General features: G+C 42.6%; 1 protein-coding gene across 2 annotated transcripts in view; it reads left to right on the forward strand.

The window, feature by feature from the left end:
• Positions 1-21,156, forward strand: part of Rassf3 (Ras association domain family member 3) — a 72,366-nt gene that overhangs the window by 40,995 nt on the left and 10,215 nt on the right. For both annotated transcript variants that reach the window (XM_020168343.2, XM_074083828.1), the window contains exon 2: positions 20,864-20,971. In XM_020168343.2, coding sequence (XP_020023932.2) covers positions 20,864-20,971 — 108 coding nt within the window. The remainder of the gene's footprint in view (positions 1-20,863; positions 20,972-21,156) is intronic.

A 21,156-nucleotide genomic window follows, 5' to 3' on the forward strand; every position in this document is an offset into this window, starting at 1 on the left:
TATGAGCACATGATAAAAGCGAGAGCACACAAGGGAGGGATGAGGATAGGTAAGACACCTAAAAAACTAGCTAGCATTTGTTGCCCTTAATGCAGAGAAACTAAAGCAGATACCTTAAAGCAACTGAGGCCAATAGGAAAAGGGGAACAGGTACTAGAGAAAAGGTAAGATCAAAAAGAATTAACCTAGAAGGTAACACCCATGCACAGGAAATCAATGTGAGTCAATGCCCTGTATAGCTATCCTTATCTCAACCAGCAAAACCCCTTGTTCCTTCCTATTATTGCTTATACTCTCTCTACAACAAAATTAGAGATAAGGGCAAAATAGTTTCTGCTGGATATTGAGGGGGGGGAGCGGGAGGGGGTGGAGTGGGTGGTAAGGGAGGGGGTGGGGGCAGGGGGGAGAAATGAACCAAGCCTTGTATGCACATATGAATAATAAAAGAAAAATGAAAAAAAAAAAAAAAAAAAAGAGAGTTGGTCATTGGACACCCTGGGTAGGCCTGAGAGGGTCATGACTTACAGGGATTTCTTGATGTTGATGCTGTCGGGGTTGCTGGAAATCTGTGGTAAACCACCTAGCAATTTAGAACTTTTTATATACCCTATTCTCCAGTTATCTGAAAATAAATATAAATTCTAGAATGCAAAAATTACTTTTTTCCTTTGTATTTATGCTTATTTCTTTCTTTGAATAATAAAAGTTATGCTGATTTCACAGTTTTTTAAAATAAGATCAAAGAGACACAACAAACCAATCTGAGAACTTTGATTGGATCAAAAATAGCTATGAAAGTTGTTTTTGGGACACATCGGGAACTCTGGGATGCATATGAGATGTTATTAAGGAATTATAATTGATTTCTCAGGTATGATAAGGGTGATTCTTTGTTTGTGGTTCTGGACATGCCAGGCAAAGTATTCTACCACTGAGCTACTTCCTCATGGCCTTACTCTTAGCAGATTTTTGCTTTACATATAGCAGGCTAGAGTGTCATCACATCTTCAGTTTAAAAATAACACCAAGGTGGAATTAAACCCATTGAGGAATCACATCTGTCCTCCATAGTAACACAGATAGTATTTACAGAAGGGCAGAGAGGTCATTTCAAAGAAACCAGACAGCACAGTTACCCTGTCTGTCCCTTCCCCTTCTCCTCCACTGAGCTCCTGTAGGGCAGGATCTTTTTTTTTCCCCTACAGTACTGGGGATTGAACCCAAGGCCTGGGCTTGCTAGGCAAGTGCTTTAACAGTTGAGCTGTGACTTCAGTCCAGCGTCTGTCTTTGAATCTTCCAAAGTTCAGTGTGCAGCTCGGGGCAGTCTGTAAGTGGAATAAGTGGGAGGAAAATGTGTCTAGCACATCTATTGTAATAGTGATCATTTGAAAGTGGGCTATGTGGGCTTTGCAGACCTGCCAGGCTGGTAGGAATCCAAGGGTAAGGGACAGTCTGTTTCATTCCTGGTGGGCATTATCAGGAAGGTGGGCCTGAGTTAGTGATGACTCTGAAAAAAGGGGTAGCAGGACTGAGTAGTGCCAACACAAACTCCAAGACTATGGTATTTTTGCAGAAAATAGCATGTAAGCTGACTTTTGTGGAACATACCATCCCAAACCCTGGAATTTGATTTGACCTCAGACTGGACCAGTCAGGGAAGTTTTAAGAGGCTAGGGTAGGCTTGGAGTTGTCTCTGGTTGGGAAATGTTGGTTAAGTCCATTCTTGGGTGGTATTATGAAGTGATGGAAAACACCATTCTGTGCTTAAGTTTATTGCCTGTTGCTCATATGTGTTGTATACTGTTCGGTGGTTTTTCAAGATATGCAGTGGGAAATAGCAGCTGTAGTCAACTTTCTTTTAGTACTAAGCAAATATTTTGCCGTTTGGCATTGAATGGAGTTAGCTATGGAATGCTGATTGTTTATTCTGTTTTGAGATGAAAGAAATGAGGCACAAAACAGGAAGACCATTTCTTCCTTGCGATAGCTTTTTTCTTTCTTTCTTTTTTATTTCCAGTGCGAGGGATGCAACCCAGGGCCTTGCTCACACCAGGCAAGCACTCCACCATTTGGCTCCCCCAGTACATAGATTTGATACAGTTTTCTCTTCTGTCTTGTTTTTCATTTGCTTTCTTAACTTTCTTTTTGAACTACTGAGTTAAGTGGCTAACTGAAACAGACTCTAAAAATACTGGTTAGCAGCATGCTAAATATTTTCTTTGCCTAAAATTAGCGCATTTGAACTGTGTTCTCTGGTTTTCCAAAGCCGCCCCCCATTAGGTGCTCTGGTTACTTCATCTTTTGGTGTTATGGTGCTCTGGATGACATATTTGATGAGAAAACAGACAAGGAGTGATGTCTTTTACAGAGGAATCTACAGAGCAGTTTCCAGCTAGGTACCTCCCCCGCCAGAGGGCCATCCCAAGATGTATGTGTCCTTGTCATTCTGTATTGTCTGTCACTTTGTCCTCCCTCACTGCCACTTTCTATGTTCTACCTGAGCCCTCTGGGCAGAGCTATGTTCACTGTTGTATCCCAGTATCTCATACAACTATTTGCTAAGTGTGGAACAAATATTTGTCAAAGGCCAAAATTGGTCCATTTGCTAAGCAGCTGGAAAACATTATTTGTTGGTGGTGGCTGCAAAGAGATTTGTCTCTTTTCACATGAAAATTAAGGAAGTGTAGGCAGAAAAGCAAGATCGTAGTTGAGAGCTCAGTGGCCTAGCAGTGTCACTGGGACCAGGGGAGCCCATCACTGGTTCGGACAGCTGGGTGAGGTGGCTTCACAGCAGGGGGCAGATCTGGAAGAAGTAGGGCTGGGAGAGAAAGTAGCCAACTGCCACCTGCCTTTCCTGCCTTCAAAAGTGTAGTTTACCCCATTGTCTGCACCTGGGGAACACATTTATTTTATGAAATAAGGTATACCTAGTTAACAAATGAAAATTTGTTAACGTCTGGGATAGTTTTTCAGGTGAGTTATAGCTTCTATTTTAGTTTCTGTCTTAGAAATGTTCCCATTTTCCAGGTGTTGGAATATTCAAGGAGGACCACATTTCATCCTACTTCCTTCCTGTGTCCAGAGTCAGTCGAGAAGGAAGACCAGGAGTAAGGCAGATGGAAGCCAAAATTTATGTTTATTGCTGATAACAGATAAAGCTAATGTGAAGGATGTGGCTTGTCCCTGTGGACAAGTGACCCTCCCAAGGCTCATCCCCAGAGATGTGCAGGGCCTCTCCCCCACAGGGTAGAACAGTGTTGGTGGCAGTACACGCATGTCTAGTTCTCCCTCCAGACTTCTGATCCTCTTGTTCTTCCCCATTCAGAAGCATGAAAATGACACCTGGTGAGATCCTTTGCTTTCCCAGGTTCCACAGCTTGTTGGCAATAGATTTTTGCCTGGGCTCTAGAGGTCATTTGGTATGCACAGAAAGGGCATGGTTTTGGAGTTGGCCATGCCTTGTGCTCATAGTCTTCCTCTATGACCTTAGCCTTGGTTTATGCATCTGTACCCTGGGTTCTGGGAGGGTTAAATAAGGTGTACTGTGGACAGCCTGAACCCCTTGACACTGTACTTCCTCAGTGTCAGCAGAGCAACTTAGCATACTTACTAGTCCTTTCATTCTTTCTTTTCATCACCCTGGGTCAGAGCCTTGGGATATTTGGTGATGGATGAGTAGTCCTCAAAGTGGGCCTTGGAGGTCGACTGTTCTTAGTTTGATCAGTTGGAAGGAAAAAAAAATTTGATCCTAAGGAAGTAAATTCTGAAACTGAAAGAATTTTACATACTACACAAATCCTAGGACAACTTGGGTCACACATGGAAATGATTTTGTTGTCAGGAATTAACAATATGTCCTCTTTAACAATGAGGAATAAATGCCTTTCAATTCTAAATAGTCTCATTTCCAGGACATTCTTTAAGTGAAAGCCTGCTTTAAAAGTTCAGTTTTGTTTGCATGCTACAGGACTCTTATGAACTATTTATTTCCTAGGAGAGGAAATTGGTGATTTAGGTGAAAGTAAAAAAGACGAAAGCTGGCCCAGAACACATACAATTCCATGTAGTCCTTGTTGGTGTTTCCTTAGATGTCCTGGATGAAATAGTTTCCCGTGATCCCCAGCACACTTGCCTCAGGCGATGCCACACATGCAGAGAAGGATGTGGCGCTAAGCAGCGCATATCCTGTGTTTAATCCTGTGTGGACCCTCCTCATTCAGTGTCTGCTGCTGCTTCCTCCAGGTCTCAGCTTGCTGGGAGGGGCATCTCTGAAGCTGAGTCTGCACAACTTTAATTTACATGGCTGTTTCTGAATCTGAGTGCTCAGAACGTTAAGTTAAAATCAGTTTCTCTTTTTCTTCTCCACCGCAAATCAGCCTTTTACTTGGAACAGTGTACAGTCTAGGCTAGTAGCTAAGACCTTCCTTCCCTGCCTTGGAAGGCTGACCACCCTGGTGGGGGTAGAGCTGTCTTTGACAACCTCCGCCTCCCCAGCCAAGGAAAGGTGGAGTGGACTTCCTCCCGGCCTTGGATTTCCTGTGCACATCACTGGAGGAAAAGGAGCTGAAGGGCGTGTGAAACCTCAGGTTTTTAAGATTGGCAGTCCTGCACAACAGAGACAATGTAAATTACAAAAATAAAAAACACTGGCAGTCTGGTTTCCAGGGCAGCTGGAGAGCAGCTTTTACTTATAAACTGGTCAACATATTAAGTGATGTTAAAAACCTACCTTTCCTTTGGCAAGCTTTCTTTTTCGTTAATGTCTGGAGAAGTGTTTTTTTAATGCACAGACCACAGTAGTGAGGCAGGCTAGGTTAGGAACAGTCTAGGACTGCTCCTCCTCTTGACTCAAGAGTTCTTCCTGCTAGCCCGTAGGTGAGAGGAGTCAGGTGATGACAGTTCTCTCCACTTCCAAGTTCAAGGTAGTATAAAACGATCTACCTTCTTCAGAAAAGAAGACCCTGGCCCTTCTTCTTTTCTTCCCTCACCTGGCAGAACGGGTGACTCCTCTTCCCTCAATAATAAATAATAATAATAATAATAATAATAATAATAAATGTTCTGCTTGGAGTCTTCCACACTGGAACGCAAGAACCAAGGTCTTCTGAAAACACCGTTTGCTGATTATAGTAGCATCTCTACCTAAGGGATCTCTGCTTTGCTGTCTCTGGCAGCTTGCACTTGCTGATTTCTAAGTGCATTTGGCTCTCATTGTTCAGGAAAGCAGACATCCTTGCCTTGCGGAAGCCCCTGTTTATTTGGAGCTGGCAGTGGGCACATGAAAGTGGTACTCAGTTATACTGACAAAGTGCTGAATTGCTTTGTGTTTATTTTTGTTTCTGAGGCTATTCATTTAATTTTTTTTTCTTTTTGGTAGGACCGAGGTTTGAACTCAGGGCTTTGTACTTGCAAAGGTGCTCTACTGCTTGAGCCACACCTCCAGTGCATTTTGCATTGGTGTTTTTGGAAATGGGCTCTTGTAAACTATTTGCCCAGGCTGGCCTTGAAGCTCAATCCTGCCAAACTCAGCCTCTCAAGTAGCTAGGTTACAGGTGTGTGCCTGACTTTATTTAATTTTTTATACATGAAATCCTCTCTCCTCTTTCCCAGGATTTAATTTTTTTTCTCTCTGATTGACTTAACCATACAGACTCTGGAGAAGTTTTTGTAAAAATTTTGAATTTTTTTACAAAAAGATAAAAATCATGGCGTTTGGGGGTGGGGAGTGGGGAAGGATGTAATCCATTCCAGATTTCACCGTCAAGCACAAACACTGTTAACCTTTTGGTATATTTCCTTCCAGTCTAGGCACTTTTTTCTTTACTTTGTTGTTCTACTGGATACATAGCATTTTTTTTCTTTTCCTTTAAAAAAACTCTTCCCAGCTCCTGTATAACCCTTCTTGGGATTTGAAGGTATTTGGGCATTTCCTTAATGCAGGAAATACAGTTGTCTAATTTTTGAATTGATTCTCTTTGGTCCTGGCCAGACTTTTAATTCTGTAGTAAGTTGCCAGGGGAGTTATTACCCCAGTGCTCCAAAACTCACATTGAATAATACTATATCAAAGGGCCAAGCCTCCGGAAGCTTGGTCAACCATGAAGGTCCCTCACCTTCCAACATGCTTTCCATCTCCTTGCCCATGGGGCTTCTCCTTTGTTTTACTTACTTGGCATTATTGGCTTTGAATCAGACCCAGGAATAAACCTTATCTACCTCCAGGGCCTCCCACTAAACGTCTGCTCTCTGGCAAACTAAGCCAATGTTTTCCTACTGGTAAAATAAAGATGACAGTAGTCATTCAGTCAGATTTGTGAAGGGTGTGGGATGTTGTCTGGTAGGAGATTCACCAAGGGGAGCTGCTGCCACCCCCTTCTCCTTTACTGCCTCCACCCAGGGATTTGCATTGGTTAATCCTGCCCCAGAGCTGGGGAAGGAGGACCAGAAAGGAAAGGAAAATAGGAGGGGTATGGAATGGAGGAGCCTTTTTCTCATAAGTACAGAAAGAGTTCAAATATTTGTTTCAAGCTGTGCATGAGCCCTCAGAGGCAGTAGGTGTGAGTTGGCATTGGGCCACCTAGCTGGATTCATGAGGTGGCCATAGCTACTGGGCCCTGGGCATTTTCTGCCACTCTGGTGGCGTGTTGTTCCACCCCCCTCCCACCTCCCTGAAGATCCTGATTCTGACCTGCCTGTGCTCCTGACATGCTCCGTGTCACTAGGCTGGGAGAGGATCTTGTGTATCTTAGAATTTGCCATGTGAGGCCCTGGAAGATGCTCATCTCCTGGGTTTAGTTGAGTTCCTCTGCCTTATCTTTTTAATTTTTCCACAGCAACTCCTTGGCAGGAAGGAAGAAGGTGGTTCCTTAGATAAAACCAACACCTGAAACTGCACTTGTGAAAGACACAGCTGCAAAGGTCGAGCTGTCTCTGTGCATGTGTCAGTGTTCTTCTGAGGATGCAGGGCAGCAGAGGGCATTTTCCATGTTCCTCCTGTGTTGCAATGGCAGGAGAAGGAGTCCTGTACACTTGGTACTTCATCTGTACCTTTTAAGGGTTAGGAACAGAATTAGCAAAAGAGCTATCTTGGAGGGAGTGGCAGGGTATGAGGGAGGATTGACCAGGACAAGGAATGGACTGAATTAATGGGACCAACAGTGATGTCAAAAAGTGGAACTCTTCACACTTTCATTTTTTTTTTTTTCAAAAGACACTGGATCTGGGCATGGTGATACACACCAATAATTACCGGACGAGGCAAGAGGATCACCAGTTCGAAGTCATCCTGGGCTGCACAGTGCAAATTAGGGCTGTGGGTATAGTTAGAACCTACAGAACCTAGAAGGTCCTAGGTTTGCCCCTCCTCCTTTCTCCCTCCAGCACTGCAAAAAACAAACAAAACCCATAGAAACAAAAAATGCTCATGATTTGTTACCTGGTTTAGGACTGTTGATTCTCTTCCTGTTCATTGTGGTGTAAGAGAAAACCATACAAACAAATTAATAAGACTGCATTGAGGAAGAATTGAATATTTACAAGTTCAAGCCCTGAAGGAGTTCATCGTGACTTTCTTCCTGCACATTGTCATCCCATATTTTTTATTTTTTTATTATTATTATTTTTTTTTCATTTTTCTTTTATTATTCATATGTGCATACAAGGATTGGTTCATTTCTCCCCACTGCCCCCATCCCCTCCCTTACCACCCACTCCGCCCCTCCCTCTCCTCCCCCTCAATACCCAGCAGAAACTATTTTGCCCTTATTTCTAATTTTGTTGTAGAGAGAGTATAAGCAATAATAGGAAGGAACAAGAGTTTTTGCTGGTTGAGATAAGGATAGCTATACAGGGCATTGACTCACATTGATTTCCTGTGCGTGGGTGTTACCTTCTAGGTTAATTCTTTTTGATCTAACCTTTTCTCTAGTACCTGTTCCCCTTTTCCTATTGGCCTCAGTTGCTTTAAGGTATCTGCTTTAGTTTCTCTGCGTTAAGGGCAACAAATGCTAGCTAGTTTTTTAGGTGTCTTACCTATCCTCATCCCTCCCTTGTGTGCTCTCGCTTTTATCATGTGCTCATAGTCCAATCCCCTTGTTGTGTTTGCCCTTGATCTAATGTCCACATATGAGGGAGAACATACGATTTTTGGTTTTTTGAGTCAGGCTAACCTCACTCAGAATGATGTTCTCCAATTCCATCCATTTACCAGCGAATGATAACATTTCGTTCCTCTTCATGGCTGCATAAAATTCCATTGTGTATAGATACCACATTTTCTTAATCATTCGTCAGTGCTGGGGCATCTTGGCTGTTTCCATAACTTGGCTATTGTGAATAGTGCCGCAATAAACATGGATGTGCAGGTGCCTCTGGAGTAACAGTCTTTTGGGTATATCCCCAAGAGTGGTATTGCTGGATCAAATGGTAGATCGATGTCCAGCTTTTTAAGTAGCCTCCAAATTTTTTTTTTTCCCAGAGTGGTTGTACTAGTCTACATTCCCACCAACAGTGTAAGAGGGTTCCTTTTTCCCCGCATCCTCGCCAACACCTGTTGTTGGTGGTGTTGCTGATGATGGCTATTCTAACAGGGGTGAGGTGGAATCTTAGCATGGTTTTAATTTGCATTTCCTTTATTGCTAGAGATGGTGAGCATTTTTTCATGTGTTTTCTGGCCATTTGAATTTCTTCTTTTGAGAAAGTTCTGTTTAGTTCATGTGCCCATTTCTTTATTGGTTCATTAATTTTGGGAGAATTTAGTTTTTTAAGTTCCCTGTATATTCTGGTTATCAGTCCTTTGTCTGATGTATAGTTGGCAAATATTTTCTCCCACTCTGTGGGTGTTCTCTTCAGTTTAGAGACCATTTCTTTTGATGAACAGAAGCTTTTTAGTTTTATGAGGTCCCATTTATCTATGCTATCTCTTAGTTGCTGTGCTGCTGGGGTTTCATTGAGAAAGTTCTTACCTATACCTACTAACTCCAGAGTATTTCCTACTCTTTCTTGTATCAACTTAAGAGTTTGTGGTCTGATATTAAGATCCTTGATCCATTTTGAGTTAATCTTGGTATAGGGTGATATACATGGATCTAGTTTCAGTTTTTTTGCAGACTGCTAACCAGTTTTCCCAGCAGTTTTTGTTGAAGAGGCTGCTATTTCTCCATCATATATTTTTAGCTCCTTTGTCAAAGATAAGTTGGTTATAGTTGTGTGGCTTCATATCTGGATCTTCTATTCTGTTCCACTGGTCTTCATGTCTGTTTTTGTGCCAGTACCATGCTGTTTTTATTGTTATTGCTTTGTAATATAGTTTGAAGTCAGGTATTGTGATACCTCCTGCATTGTTCTTTTGACTGAGTATTGCCTTGGCTATTCGTGGCCTCTTGTGTTTCCATATAAATTTAACAGTAGATTTTTTAATCTCTTTAATGAATGTCATTGGAATTTTGATGGGAATTGCATTAAACATGTAGATTACTTTGGGGGGTATTGACATTTTTACTATGTTGATTCTACCAATCCATGAGCATGGGAGATCTCTCCACTTTCTATAGTCTTCCTCAATCTCTTTCTTCAGAAGTGTATAGTTTTCCTTGTAGAGGTCTTTCACATCTTTTGTTAGGTTTACACCTAGGTATTTGATTTTTTTTGAGGCTATTGTAAATGGAATTGTTTTCATATATTCTTTTTCAGTTTGTTCATTATTAGTGTATAGAAATGCTAATGATTTTTCTATGTTGATTTTATATCCTGCTACCTTGCTATAGCTATTGATGATGTCAGGAGCTTCTGAGTAGAGTTTTTTGGGTCTTTAAGGTATAGGATCATGTCGTCTGCAAATAGGGATATTTTGACAGTTTCTTTACCTATTTGTATTCCTTTTATTCCTTCTTCTTGCCTAATTGCTCTGGCTAGGAATTCCAGTACTATGTTGAATAGGAGTGGAGATAGTGGGCATCCTTGTCTGGTTCCTGATTTTAGAGGGAATGGTTTTAATTTTTCTCCGTTAAGTATAATGCTGGCTGTAGGTTTGTCATATATAGCTTTTATAATGTTGAGGAACTTTCCTTCTATTCCTAGTTTTCTTAGAGCTTTTATCATGAAATGATGTTGGATCTTATCAAAGGCTTTTTCTGCATCTATTGAGATGATCAAGTGGTTTTTGTCTTTGCTTCTGTTAATGTGGTTTATTACGTTTATTGATTTTTGTATGTTGAACCACCCCTGCATCCCTGGGATGAAGCCTACTTGGTCGTGGTGAATAATCTTTTTGATGTGTTGCTGAACTCGGTTTGCCATTATTTTGTTGAGGATTTTTGCATCAATGTTCATTAAGGAGATTGGCCTATAGTTCTCCTTTTTGGAGGTGTCTTTGCCTGGTTTTGGGATAAGTGTAATACTGGCTTCATAAAATGTGTTAGGCAGTTTTCCTTCCCTTTCTATTTCGTGGAACAGTTTAAGGAGGGTTGGTATCAGTTCTTCTTTAAAGGTCTGATAGAATTCAGCAGAGAATCCATCAGGTCCTGGACTTTTCTTTTTGGGGAGACTCTTGATTGCTGCTTCAATTTCATTTTGTGTTATAGGTCTATTCAGGTGATTAATTTCCTCTTGGTTCAGTTTTGGATGGTCATATGTATCTAGAAATCTGTCCATTTCTTTAAGATTTTCAAATTTATTTGAATACAGGTTCTCAAAGTAGTCTCTGATGATTTCCTGGACTTCCATGGTGTTTGTTGTTATCTCCCCTTTTGCATTCCTAATTCTACTAATTTGGGTTTTTTCTCTCCTCATTTTAGTCAGGTTTGCCAGGGGTCTATCGATCTTGTTTATTTTTTCAAAGAACCAACTTTTTGTTTCATTAATTCTTTGTATGGTTTTTTTGGTTTCTATTTCGTTGATTTCAGCTCTTATTTTTATTATTTCTCTCCTTCTATTTGTTTTGGGATTTCCTTGTTCTTGTTTTTCTAGGAGTTTGAGATGTATCATTAGGTCATTGATTTGGGATCTTTCAATCTTTTTAATATATGCACTCATGGCTATAAACTTTCCTCTCAGAACTGCCTTAGCTGTGTCCCATAGGTTCCAGTAGGTTGTGTTTTCATTTTCATTGACTTCCAGGAACTTTTTAATTTCCTCTTTTATTGCATCGATGATCCACTCTTCATTAAGTAATGAGTTATTTAGTTTCCAGCTGTTTGCATGTTTTTTGTCTTTACTTTTGTTGTTGAGTTCTACTTTTACTGCATTGTGGTCAGAGAGTATGCACGGTATTATTTCTATTTTCTTATATTTGCTGAGGCTTGCTTTGTGCCCTAGGATATGATCTATTTTGGAGAAGGTTCCATGGGCTGCTGAGAAGAATGTATATTGTGTAGAGGTTGGATGAAATGTTCTGTAGACATCTACTAGGTCCACTTGATCTATTGCATATTTTAGATCTTGTATTTCTTTATGGAGTTTTTGTTTGGATGACCTATCTATTGATGATAATGGAGTGTTAAAGTCTCCCACAACCACTGTGTTGGCGTTTGTATATGCTTTTAGGTCTTTCAGGGTATGTTTGATGAAATTGGGTGCGTTGACATTGGGTGCATACAGATTGATGATTATTATTTCCTTTTGGTCTATTTCCCCTTTTATTAGTATGGAATGTCCTTCTTTATCTCGTTTGATCAATGTAGGTTTGAAGTCTACCATATTATTTATTTTTTTAATTTATTTTATTTTTAAAATTTATTTCTTTTTTCTTTTATTCGTATGTGCATACAATGTTTGGGTCATTTCTCCCCCCTTCCCCCTACCCCCTCCCTTACCTACCCCGCCCCCTCCCTCTCTGTCATCCCATATAAATTGTTGTCATCTACATTGTAATTTTCTTGCTTGAATCTAAATTGGTATAAAACTGTTTTTCTTATGTGGTAGCATAGATTGATAATTTACAGGAAGGAAGATGCCAGATATCTTCTGGGTAAGCATGCTTCAGATAATTTTTCTTTAGGCTCTGGTCTATAGAAATCTCTGATGTTCTTGTTTGTCCTCTCTTCAGATTAGCTGGCAAAGTGGCCACACAGTTGTTTGCACACTTCTGCCCTTGATTTTCAGGGTCCTGCTGTTGGTGGAGGTGGAGGGAGCTGGAGCCTGCTGCGTTTCCCAGATGGGCCCCACCTGTAGCATTCCTTCTGCTTCCTGTCTGTCTGCTCTCCAAATGAGCCTGTTCATTTCCTTTCTGTGGAACCTCCCCTTATCACCAGGGTTCAAAGGTTCCATAGAAGCTATAGCAGTGGGAGACCTGACCTCCACACTCTGACCTAAGTAAAAGCTTCTTGTATCCCTGGGCTGACCTGAGTTGGGGGTTGAGTGGCTCTGGCTGTTAGCTGAAGGAAAAGTGTGGCTGCTGGATGACCCTTGACCAGTGAGATGTTTGAATCTAGATTTGAGGTGGGTGTTGGGCCCCCATTGTCTTGAAAGTCTTCCTTCCTTCCTGGCCTCTAGGCGATCTCTTATCTTAATGCTTCCAGTTAATTTCCCTAATCTCCAGTTGACATTCTTTGTAGTACTCAATTAGGGTAGTGTTGCCGGTAAAATAGTCTTAGAAAACTCATGCTGAAAGAGGCTATAGTCCAATGCTGTCTTTTAATATAGGAAACTCAGTGCCTGAGTTCACACCTTTTTGTGACATTGCTGTCTCACCTGCCATCACATTCCTTTCCTAATGGTCAAAGCTGATTAGCTAGGCGGCGGGGGGGGGTGTGTGTGTGTGTGTGTGTGTGTGTGTGTGTGTGTGTGTGTGTGTGTGTGTGTGTGTGTGTGTGTGTGTGTGTGTGTGTGTGTGGCGGGTGTGTGTGTGTGTGTGTGTGTGTGTGTGTGTGTGTGTGTGTGTGTGTGTCTAGCTACACCTTTTTGTGACATTGATGTCTCACCTACCATCACATTCCTTTCCTAATGGTCAAAGCTGATTAGGTAGGCGGAGTGTGTGTGTGTGTGTGTGTGTGTGTGTGTGTGTCTAGCTCACCTAGAATTTGAAGAAAGTTAAACTAGCTGTGAGGTGTATCACTTTTCAGAAATGAATAGCATCTTAGTTGACTCTCTTTGAAAACTTGTCAAACTGGGATTTCTAAGTCTTGAGTGTAATCTGGTATACCTTGAGGTTGGGACCTCAAGCTGGGTACTCTGGGGAGCTGGGTCCACCTCCAAGTTTGTTTTCTGGCTCCAAACAAATGAGTGGCTGTTTGACTATTGGCACACGACCCGGTTTTAGAAGTACAACCATATAGGGTATTGGCAGAGTAGTAACCCAGGGTTTAAAAAGTGAGGTCATGGAAGGCCCAGATGAAGCTCTTTTAATGTGTATCACAACTGCAATTAATCTTATTAACAGGCTGGGCCTGTGCCTGCTTTCGTGGTCCTGGGTGTGCGAGGGCATTTAAGGGGCATGCTTTGAAAGATGCTCGTTCTTTGATGATACAGATGGATAGCAGAAGCATATAAAAAGTTTCTGATATTATAATGGCCTTTTGTATGCCTCTGCAGATTAATTCAGTTTTGAGAAGCGAACAAAAAAGAATGTCATGTGGATTGATAAGATGTACAAAAGAAGAGGGGTTGCAATTGCAAATGCAGGTTTGTAGCTGGGCACCATGACCAGATCAGAAGCCTTTGGAGCCTACTTCTGCCAGGACTGAGCTAGTTCTAACACAGTATTCTGGGATCAAAAGGTTTAAAAACGTGGTAGGGTTGTGGAGAAGCAAAGTAAACACAGGAACTGGCAAGTCCTAGAAAGTACCCTGCATGTTGAATCTGAATTGATGAAGTAGCGTGGGGTTCCACCCGATGTTCCTGTGGTTAGGATGGCTTCCTGGGTGGGGTTTGCTTTGAATACAGAAGACCGAAGGTGAGGAGCGAGGAGCGTGCCCACTGCTAGGGTGGTGCTGTACATGTTGACTTTCTGAGTGTGCCCTGACTCTTATTTTTCTTTCTCGTCAGTGCATATAAGGGAAGGCTAGTACAGCTGCTTAGTTCTAGTAGTCCAATTTTTAGAAGCACCTAAAATGCCCACCACTGGTGTCTCTTACTGCTTGATTGTATTTTTTGACAGTCCTGGGGGGGTTGAACTCGGGGCATTGCACATGCTAGGCAGGTGAAGTGCTATAGCACTTGAGCCACTCTACTAGCCCTCTGGTGTCCTCTTGGTGGTTGTTTAATAAAACCTCAGGAACAAAGAGGTTGCTTGAAGTTGTCAACTTTGACAGGTGTGGTTTAGGTGGGTTAGTAACCCCTGATGAGTACAGAGTACATCCATTCAGTGAATAGTTAAGAAGACAACAGCTGCCTCCTCTTAGCCTGGTATTCTGGGAGGCTAAAACAGGGGGATTGCAAGTTTGAGGCCACCCTGAAACCAACTTATTGATACCTTACCTCTAAAAAAAAGAAAGGAAAGAAAATCTGTTCCTCCTTCATCTACTCATTTGCTCGTAATTAATGAGCACCACATTCACATTATTAAAAGTTTGTTTTCTTACGTTCTCCTTGCTGTGTGCTTTTACTGATTTCTTAACTGCAGGATCATTTCTCAGAGCCCTAAACATTCTAGAGTCGTGGGAATCTCTCGGGAATGAGGGAGAAGCAAGAGGTGAGGAGTGCCTGTCTGTCCACAGCTAATCTTGGGGGATTTAGTACTCCAGGGGACAAACTCTCCTTGGGAAACATGGTTCCCTGCAGTTCTGCAGTTCTGCGTGCCCTGTTTTCCACTTACTTTTCCTATCCTGAGAGAGTGATGCATCTGTTACAAGGAAGACAGGGTGGGTGTGAGACCTAAGAAACAGAGCCATATAGGAGAGTTGTCTGCCTGCAAGCTGAATTCTGGCAAGATGGGCTTCTGAATCTTCACATAAATAGAAATAGAGTGCCAGCTCTGTATTCTGTCATCTAAAAAAAAATTCCCTCATTTCGAAGGGCAACAATCCCAACTGTAGAGTAGCCAGGATGAATCAGCATGCTAGGGCCACACAAGATAAGCACCGAGTCTCCAGTTTAGGACCCCTGTGAATTTTTAGCATTGGTGCCATGAGAACCTAGCAGCAGGCAGGTCATGAATGGCAGCACCGAGCCCCCCAGAAACTGTTCTGATTCTTTCAGGAATAGCTAGTGCTGACTTCACCCTGTTTTACATGGTTTTGTTGTTGTTTTCACCTTCCTCTTCTTCATTTGCACCGTTTCCTTTAGGGTCCAGATTTGCACTGTCCAATACAGTAATTAAATGAAGTTTGAAATTTAGTTCTTTGTTTAGAATGCTTAGAAACTACATCATGCCAGAGCCCCACTTTGTGCACCTAAAAGACTTCTTGGAACAGTTTGTTTTCCTGCTGTCAAACTTTAAAATGTGGTTTAGGAGCATTTGACTTAAAGAAATTTTCAAGAAGTTTTTTAACGTGTTGTCCCCAAACTGATGTTCTTGGGCTGCTGGGAATGACTTGTTTCTGACTGCAGGGCAGTGAGACCCCTGCTTTGGTGGGGGAGCAGGCCGTCCCTGGGCGCGGTGGAAGGACATCTCCCAGAGAATGGTTTTCTCTCGGTTGGATCTGAGGTACTTGAAAGTGTGATTTCCTGGGTGGACCCAGCCCTGGTAGGAAGGTGACTGTAGGAGTTGGTACCCGGGCTCAGTTCAGCTTAGCGGACTCTGAGTTCCATTTGCAGCCAGGGCCCACTGCCCCAAGACATGGGCTGGCGTCGGTTTGTGAAGCGTGCTAATGCTTTATTCTGTGTGTGATTATGAGGCTGGAACTGGTTCTGTCTGTATTGTACAGAGTACCTCCATCTGTTGGGACATCAGTAGGCAGTTGCCTGTTTCTAAAACTGGAAATGAAATGAAAAGTAGGAATTCATAATTTCAGAGCCTAGTCTGGAGAAAACACCTGTTGGTCTGGTATGCTGACCCTTCTCTGCTGACACAGGTTGGACCCCAAACCTGGCCAGGTGTCAGAGCAGCAGCACGTAAGAGTTGTGGGGCCTCACTCCCCAGGGAGGTTTGTGTATCATTCCCCACTCAATCAGAAAAGCTATGCTTTTTGCTCCTCCCAACCTGCTGAGAGAAAGGGCAATAATTTGCTTGCTTTTTCGTTCTTATTCTCTTTTCCTTTTTTTTTTTTTCTGAGGTGATGGGATTGAACCCAGGGCCTCACACATTCTAGGCAAGTACTCTGCCATTGATTTACATCCTCAGTCCTGCTTTGTTTCTTAAAGAGGTCTATGATGCAAAACTTAAAAAAAAAAAAAAAAAACCCAAGTGAGTGGGGTGGGGAGTAATGCAGACTAGTAAAGCTGTCAGCTAAGAAGATGGGGAAAGGCAGAGACCACAACTGTCTCTCTCAGCTCGAAGTGCTTGGCACAGAGTCTGGCACTCAGTAAATAGCTGTTGAATGATGGCATATTCTCACAGTTGTATGAAGTAGGTATTGTCTAGCTCATTTTACAGAGATGAGAAAACCAAAGCTCAGAGAGGTTGAGTAACTTGCCTTTAGTCGCACAGCTTAGAATGTGGCAGAGCTATGATTTTAGATCTGTTTAACCATCATTCACATTGTCTTACTAGGCTGAAACAGGGCATGTTAGGGTATATTTATCTTCCTACTCTTTCTTTTGAAGTCACTCTCAATTCTATATTCGTTTGGGTTTGTTTCACATTTTTATTTTGATATAATTTCAGAGTTACAAAGACTTAGAAGGGTTTAAGCAATTTTCAGACCCCTTACTCAGATGTGTAAGGGTCTCTTCTTGTAAAGCCTGACTTGGGAGCCTTTGGGAGTGGGTCATGCTGCAGGATCCCTGTGTATCTGTAAGGCAGGGTGAGTCCCCCTGAGAAGTTCACTGGGGAAAAAACAAGCAGCACTGTGACCCCACCTAGGACCTGAGGCTAACCAAGAGCAGCTCTTGAGGGCTGGCTTGCTGAAATAGCAGGGACGAGTGCAGGGTCAGAATTTGGCATGGAAGAACTCTTCCCGTGGATCTACACAAAGCTGGTTTGTAACCTGCCCAGCAGACACTCAGGCGTGGCATCAGCCCCTCCTCAACTGCCAAGAGCAATAGTACCAGATTATTCACAGACTGCAGCGCCCACACCACTTCCTCCCCGGTCCTCATGGTAGAAGGGTTGTGTTTTCTATGCCACGCCTGCCACACCACAGCCTAGCCCTTTGCACCTCCCTGCCCGACTAGGTTGCACTTTCTTCTCTGATCCTGCCTGGGAATGCAGGAGAATGTGGGTCTTAGGAAGGAGGAGGAGAATTCTTATTTAGAGAAGCAGAAGAGTGTGTGTCACTTATCTGGAAATTTTACAATTCAGTTTGGATGCTAACGGAAACCAACATCAGTGGCTCCAAGGCTTGAGCTTCTGACATCTCTCCTGCTGCCACAGTCCTCCACCCACAAAACTGGTGCTCAGTAATCATTGTTGAAGCCCTTGCCTTGGCATTATTTGTTCACACTCAACCTGTGCTAGGCAGACACAGTAAGCACCAGAAGGTGGGTGGTGCCCCGTGCTCAGGCAAGTGCCTGGCACACAGCAGAGGCCCAGCAGATGTTTGCTCAATGCACGGTTCTGGCATATGGTTGTTCCAGGAGTTGACCTAAAAACAGCTCAGCAGCCCTTTGGGCTTGCATTTTCTTTCTGACATGTACTTTCCAGTCAATCTTTTAATAATGCAACATTTAGTCTGGAAGGCATCTTGGAGATCCTTGGTCCAGCTCTTTTCTGTTGCTGCTCCCTGCATTTTCCTTGGTTTTTAATCTCTGAGAAGGAGAGATAATTGTTATGAAAGAGTGCTCAGTTATTTAGACGTGGGTGATCCCAGGGAAATTGCTCCTTCCAGACTGGCTTGCTCTTTTGATCTTCCTCAAACTTCTGGGACTGCTGCCTTTGGCCTGCTGACGTGGGGTGACCTAGGGATTGGTGTGTTGCCCACTATCACCAGCAAAACCTGCAGTTAAGAATTGACCGGTTCTTCTTAACCTCTCTCTGCTTTTAATCACTCCCTTCACTCCTCTTTCCCCTCTTTCTCCTTACTCAGAGTCCCCCCCCTCCCACCGGCATGCACATATATTATTGCGTATATTCAGTTAGCCATGGTTGTTATTGGTGAACCTTGGGTTTCCTTGATTTCCTACTTAGGACTGTTTTGCCTCCTTGGTCTTGACAGTGAAAACAGCATCACATCTTTGCATTCAAGTGCTGTTGGGCCAAGACACACCTTAGAAGTGATCTACTCTGGTCCTGTCACTTGGGGAGAAATGAGGCAACAGAAAGGTTAGTAAGCCTAGAGCCCAGGTTAGTTGATGAGAGACTAGGGACCAGAGGCTGGAAAGGTGTTTTCCACCGCACCCCCTGATGCTTGTCGCATCCCCACACCCCCGTTGGACGGACAGACACACAGGGAATCAAACCCAGGGTTTGCATATGCTAGGCAATCACTCTACTTGTGAGCTACATCTACCCAGCCCTTGTGTTTTTGAAACAGGGTCTTGCTGTGTAACCCACGTTGGCCTAGGACTCATGATCCTCCTGCCTATGACACCTGAGTGCTGGACTTGCAGGTGTGCACCTCTCACTATACGATGACTGGCTGTACATCTCTTATCATGTACTTTTTAGTATAGTGTTCCCTCTGTATCTGTGCTACCCATATCTGTGAATTCAGCCAATTGGTTGCATGAGTACTGAACAGGTATAGACTTTTTTGTTATTATTACCTAAACAATATAGTATGAGAATTTTTACACAGCATTTACACTGTATCGGGTACTGTAAGTAATCTAGGGTGATTTAAAGTGTACATGAGGCCATGCGTGGGTTACATGCACGTACTATGCCACCTTGTACGAGAGACTTGACCATCCGAGGATTTGGGTAGCTGTAGGAGGCAGGGTTCCTGGGACTGATACCCTGCAGATCCTGAGGAGCCACTGTACATGCCTTGAAGAGTCTTTGAACAGCTAACCCTTAGGGATGAATGTAGAGGTGAAGGCCACCTCATTTTCTTCTTAGCTGTGGCCAGTAGCTGGCTGATTATAGATCAGAAAGAGCAGAGCAAGCAGAGAAGCAGTATGTGTTTTAACTTCCTTGGAAATAGTCACTGGAGGTTTTGAAAAGTTACTTTAAGGGCTGGGGATGTGGTTCATTGGTGGCACACTTGGCTAACATGTGTAAGGCCCTGGGTTCAATCCCTAAGCACCACAAAGAAAAGAAGTTATTCACAGATTTCCCTCCATCCCCTAACTAGTAACAGCAAAAAGAAGATTGCTTTGGGATTGTTACATTGGCAGAGGGAATGTTCCCAAAGAGCTTTGAAGCCTGTCTTAGAAGCTAGGGAAGGAGCATGTTATCTGTGCTGGTATTTCTCCAGCACTACCAGATAGACCAGTGCTGATGAAAAACGCTGAGATAATTTATTATCAGCACACCCCTCTTAAGGCCTAAACTCAAAAGACCTTGAGACTCTAGTGGCTCAAGGGCCATTTTATACTCTATATGGCATTCCTGCAAGTTCCGTAGTGGCCATTCCTTGTGTATTTATAACATGAGCTCCACAGTGAGGTGATGGGAACAAACGCTTGCTTGGAGAATGTCCAGCTGTGAGGGTGGTGTGCATATTTTCAGATTTTAGTTGCTCTCCCTCTCTTGGTCTTGAAGGTTTTTTAGGACCTTCATCTTTTCTGAGTTGCTACCTAAGCTTGAATCTAGTTAGACAGCCTTCTTTGTTTTCAAATGTTTGCCCACAGCAGATTCCTAGAGACCTATGGACCTGGACTAAGATTGAGCTTGGTCTGATGTCTAGTGGGGTTGTCCTTGGGATGCTAATTAGCTCAGTTTTGGGAGGATTATCCCTTGTGGAGTTACTTAGAGGTCTTAGTAAAATGGTTAGAGAAAGTGAGGGTTGGTGGGGTTAGAATCAGGCCTCAGGTGAGTTTCATCACTTCCCCCAAATAGGTTTCTTCTGGGAGGTCAGTGTCCTTCTTAGAACTTGATCTCATCTGGAATGTTAATGCCTACTTTGTTGGGTTGTTGGGAGAATTAAATGTGATACAAGTTAGGTGCTTGTTATTCTTGACTTTGCCAGGGTCATAAAACACACACTTTTGCCATTTATGATCTAATATTAGCTACTGCCATGCACTGGTCAAGTTCTTTAGACAATAAATTATTAATGAATTCTTCATGATGGTGAGAGAATTTAGCCAATATTTCCCTCCTCCAGAGTGTAGGGAGACAAAGTGGAATGTACAGTGGAATAGAGGGGAAGTAGGAGTAGGTGGGTAGACAAAGTCTGGCTACTTGTATTTTGGCCTGGGGATTTGTTTGGAAGATAAATTACCTTCTGGTGGCTGTGTAATTTGACAGGTCGGTGATTAGGGCTGGCTAATAAATACTTATTAAGTACTGTACCTTTTGCTGTTAAATACTGTGAAGCTATAGAGACCATGACATTAACAGAATGTGCTAAAGAGAAGCTTTTGGTATTTGTCTTTTAAATATTGTTCAAAGTAGAAATGCCCAGTCTATCAGGAACTCTGGGGGAAGAATGTATTTGCAGAAGGGAAATTTACCAACGAGAATGAGAGCTTTACAAAATAATACTCAATGAAGTGTTGGTTCTAGCTGCTGACAGATTAGGTCTATTCGATCTATCCCCTAGAAATACTATAGTCTGAGGAGTAAGAACCACAGATGAGGCATGAGCCTGGAGAGTTTGGAGTGTGTGTGTCTCAAGTAAAGTGCACCTGGTTGCTGTCACGTGGAATGTAAAGTAAAATCCAGGCTTATCAGCATTTTTTTCCTGTGATTGCTCATGTGTGTCATGGCTTGTTTTTCTTCTAGGATGTGGAGAAAGAGAAGGAAACTCACAATTACCTCAGTAAAGAGGAAATCAAAGAGAAAGTTCATAAGTACAATTTAGCCGTCACAGACAAGTTAAAGATGACCTTGGTGAGTACCCCTAATACTGTCTAAGTGATACCTGCCAAAAGACAAATGGAAGTTGTTAGTACTGTAATCTGTATAATTTTAAATATTTGAATAATAGACGTTTGGTGGTCAAAATACGAAGAATAGGAAAGTAGGTTATGTCTGCTGCTTTCAAGTTAAGTCTGTATTTTGAAGTTGCTTTGTCT

The sequence above is a fragment of the Castor canadensis genome, chromosome 8, assembly GCF_047511655.1.
Source record: "Castor canadensis chromosome 8, mCasCan1.hap1v2, whole genome shotgun sequence".
Classification (NCBI taxonomy): Eukaryota; Metazoa; Chordata; class Mammalia; order Rodentia; family Castoridae; genus Castor; species Castor canadensis.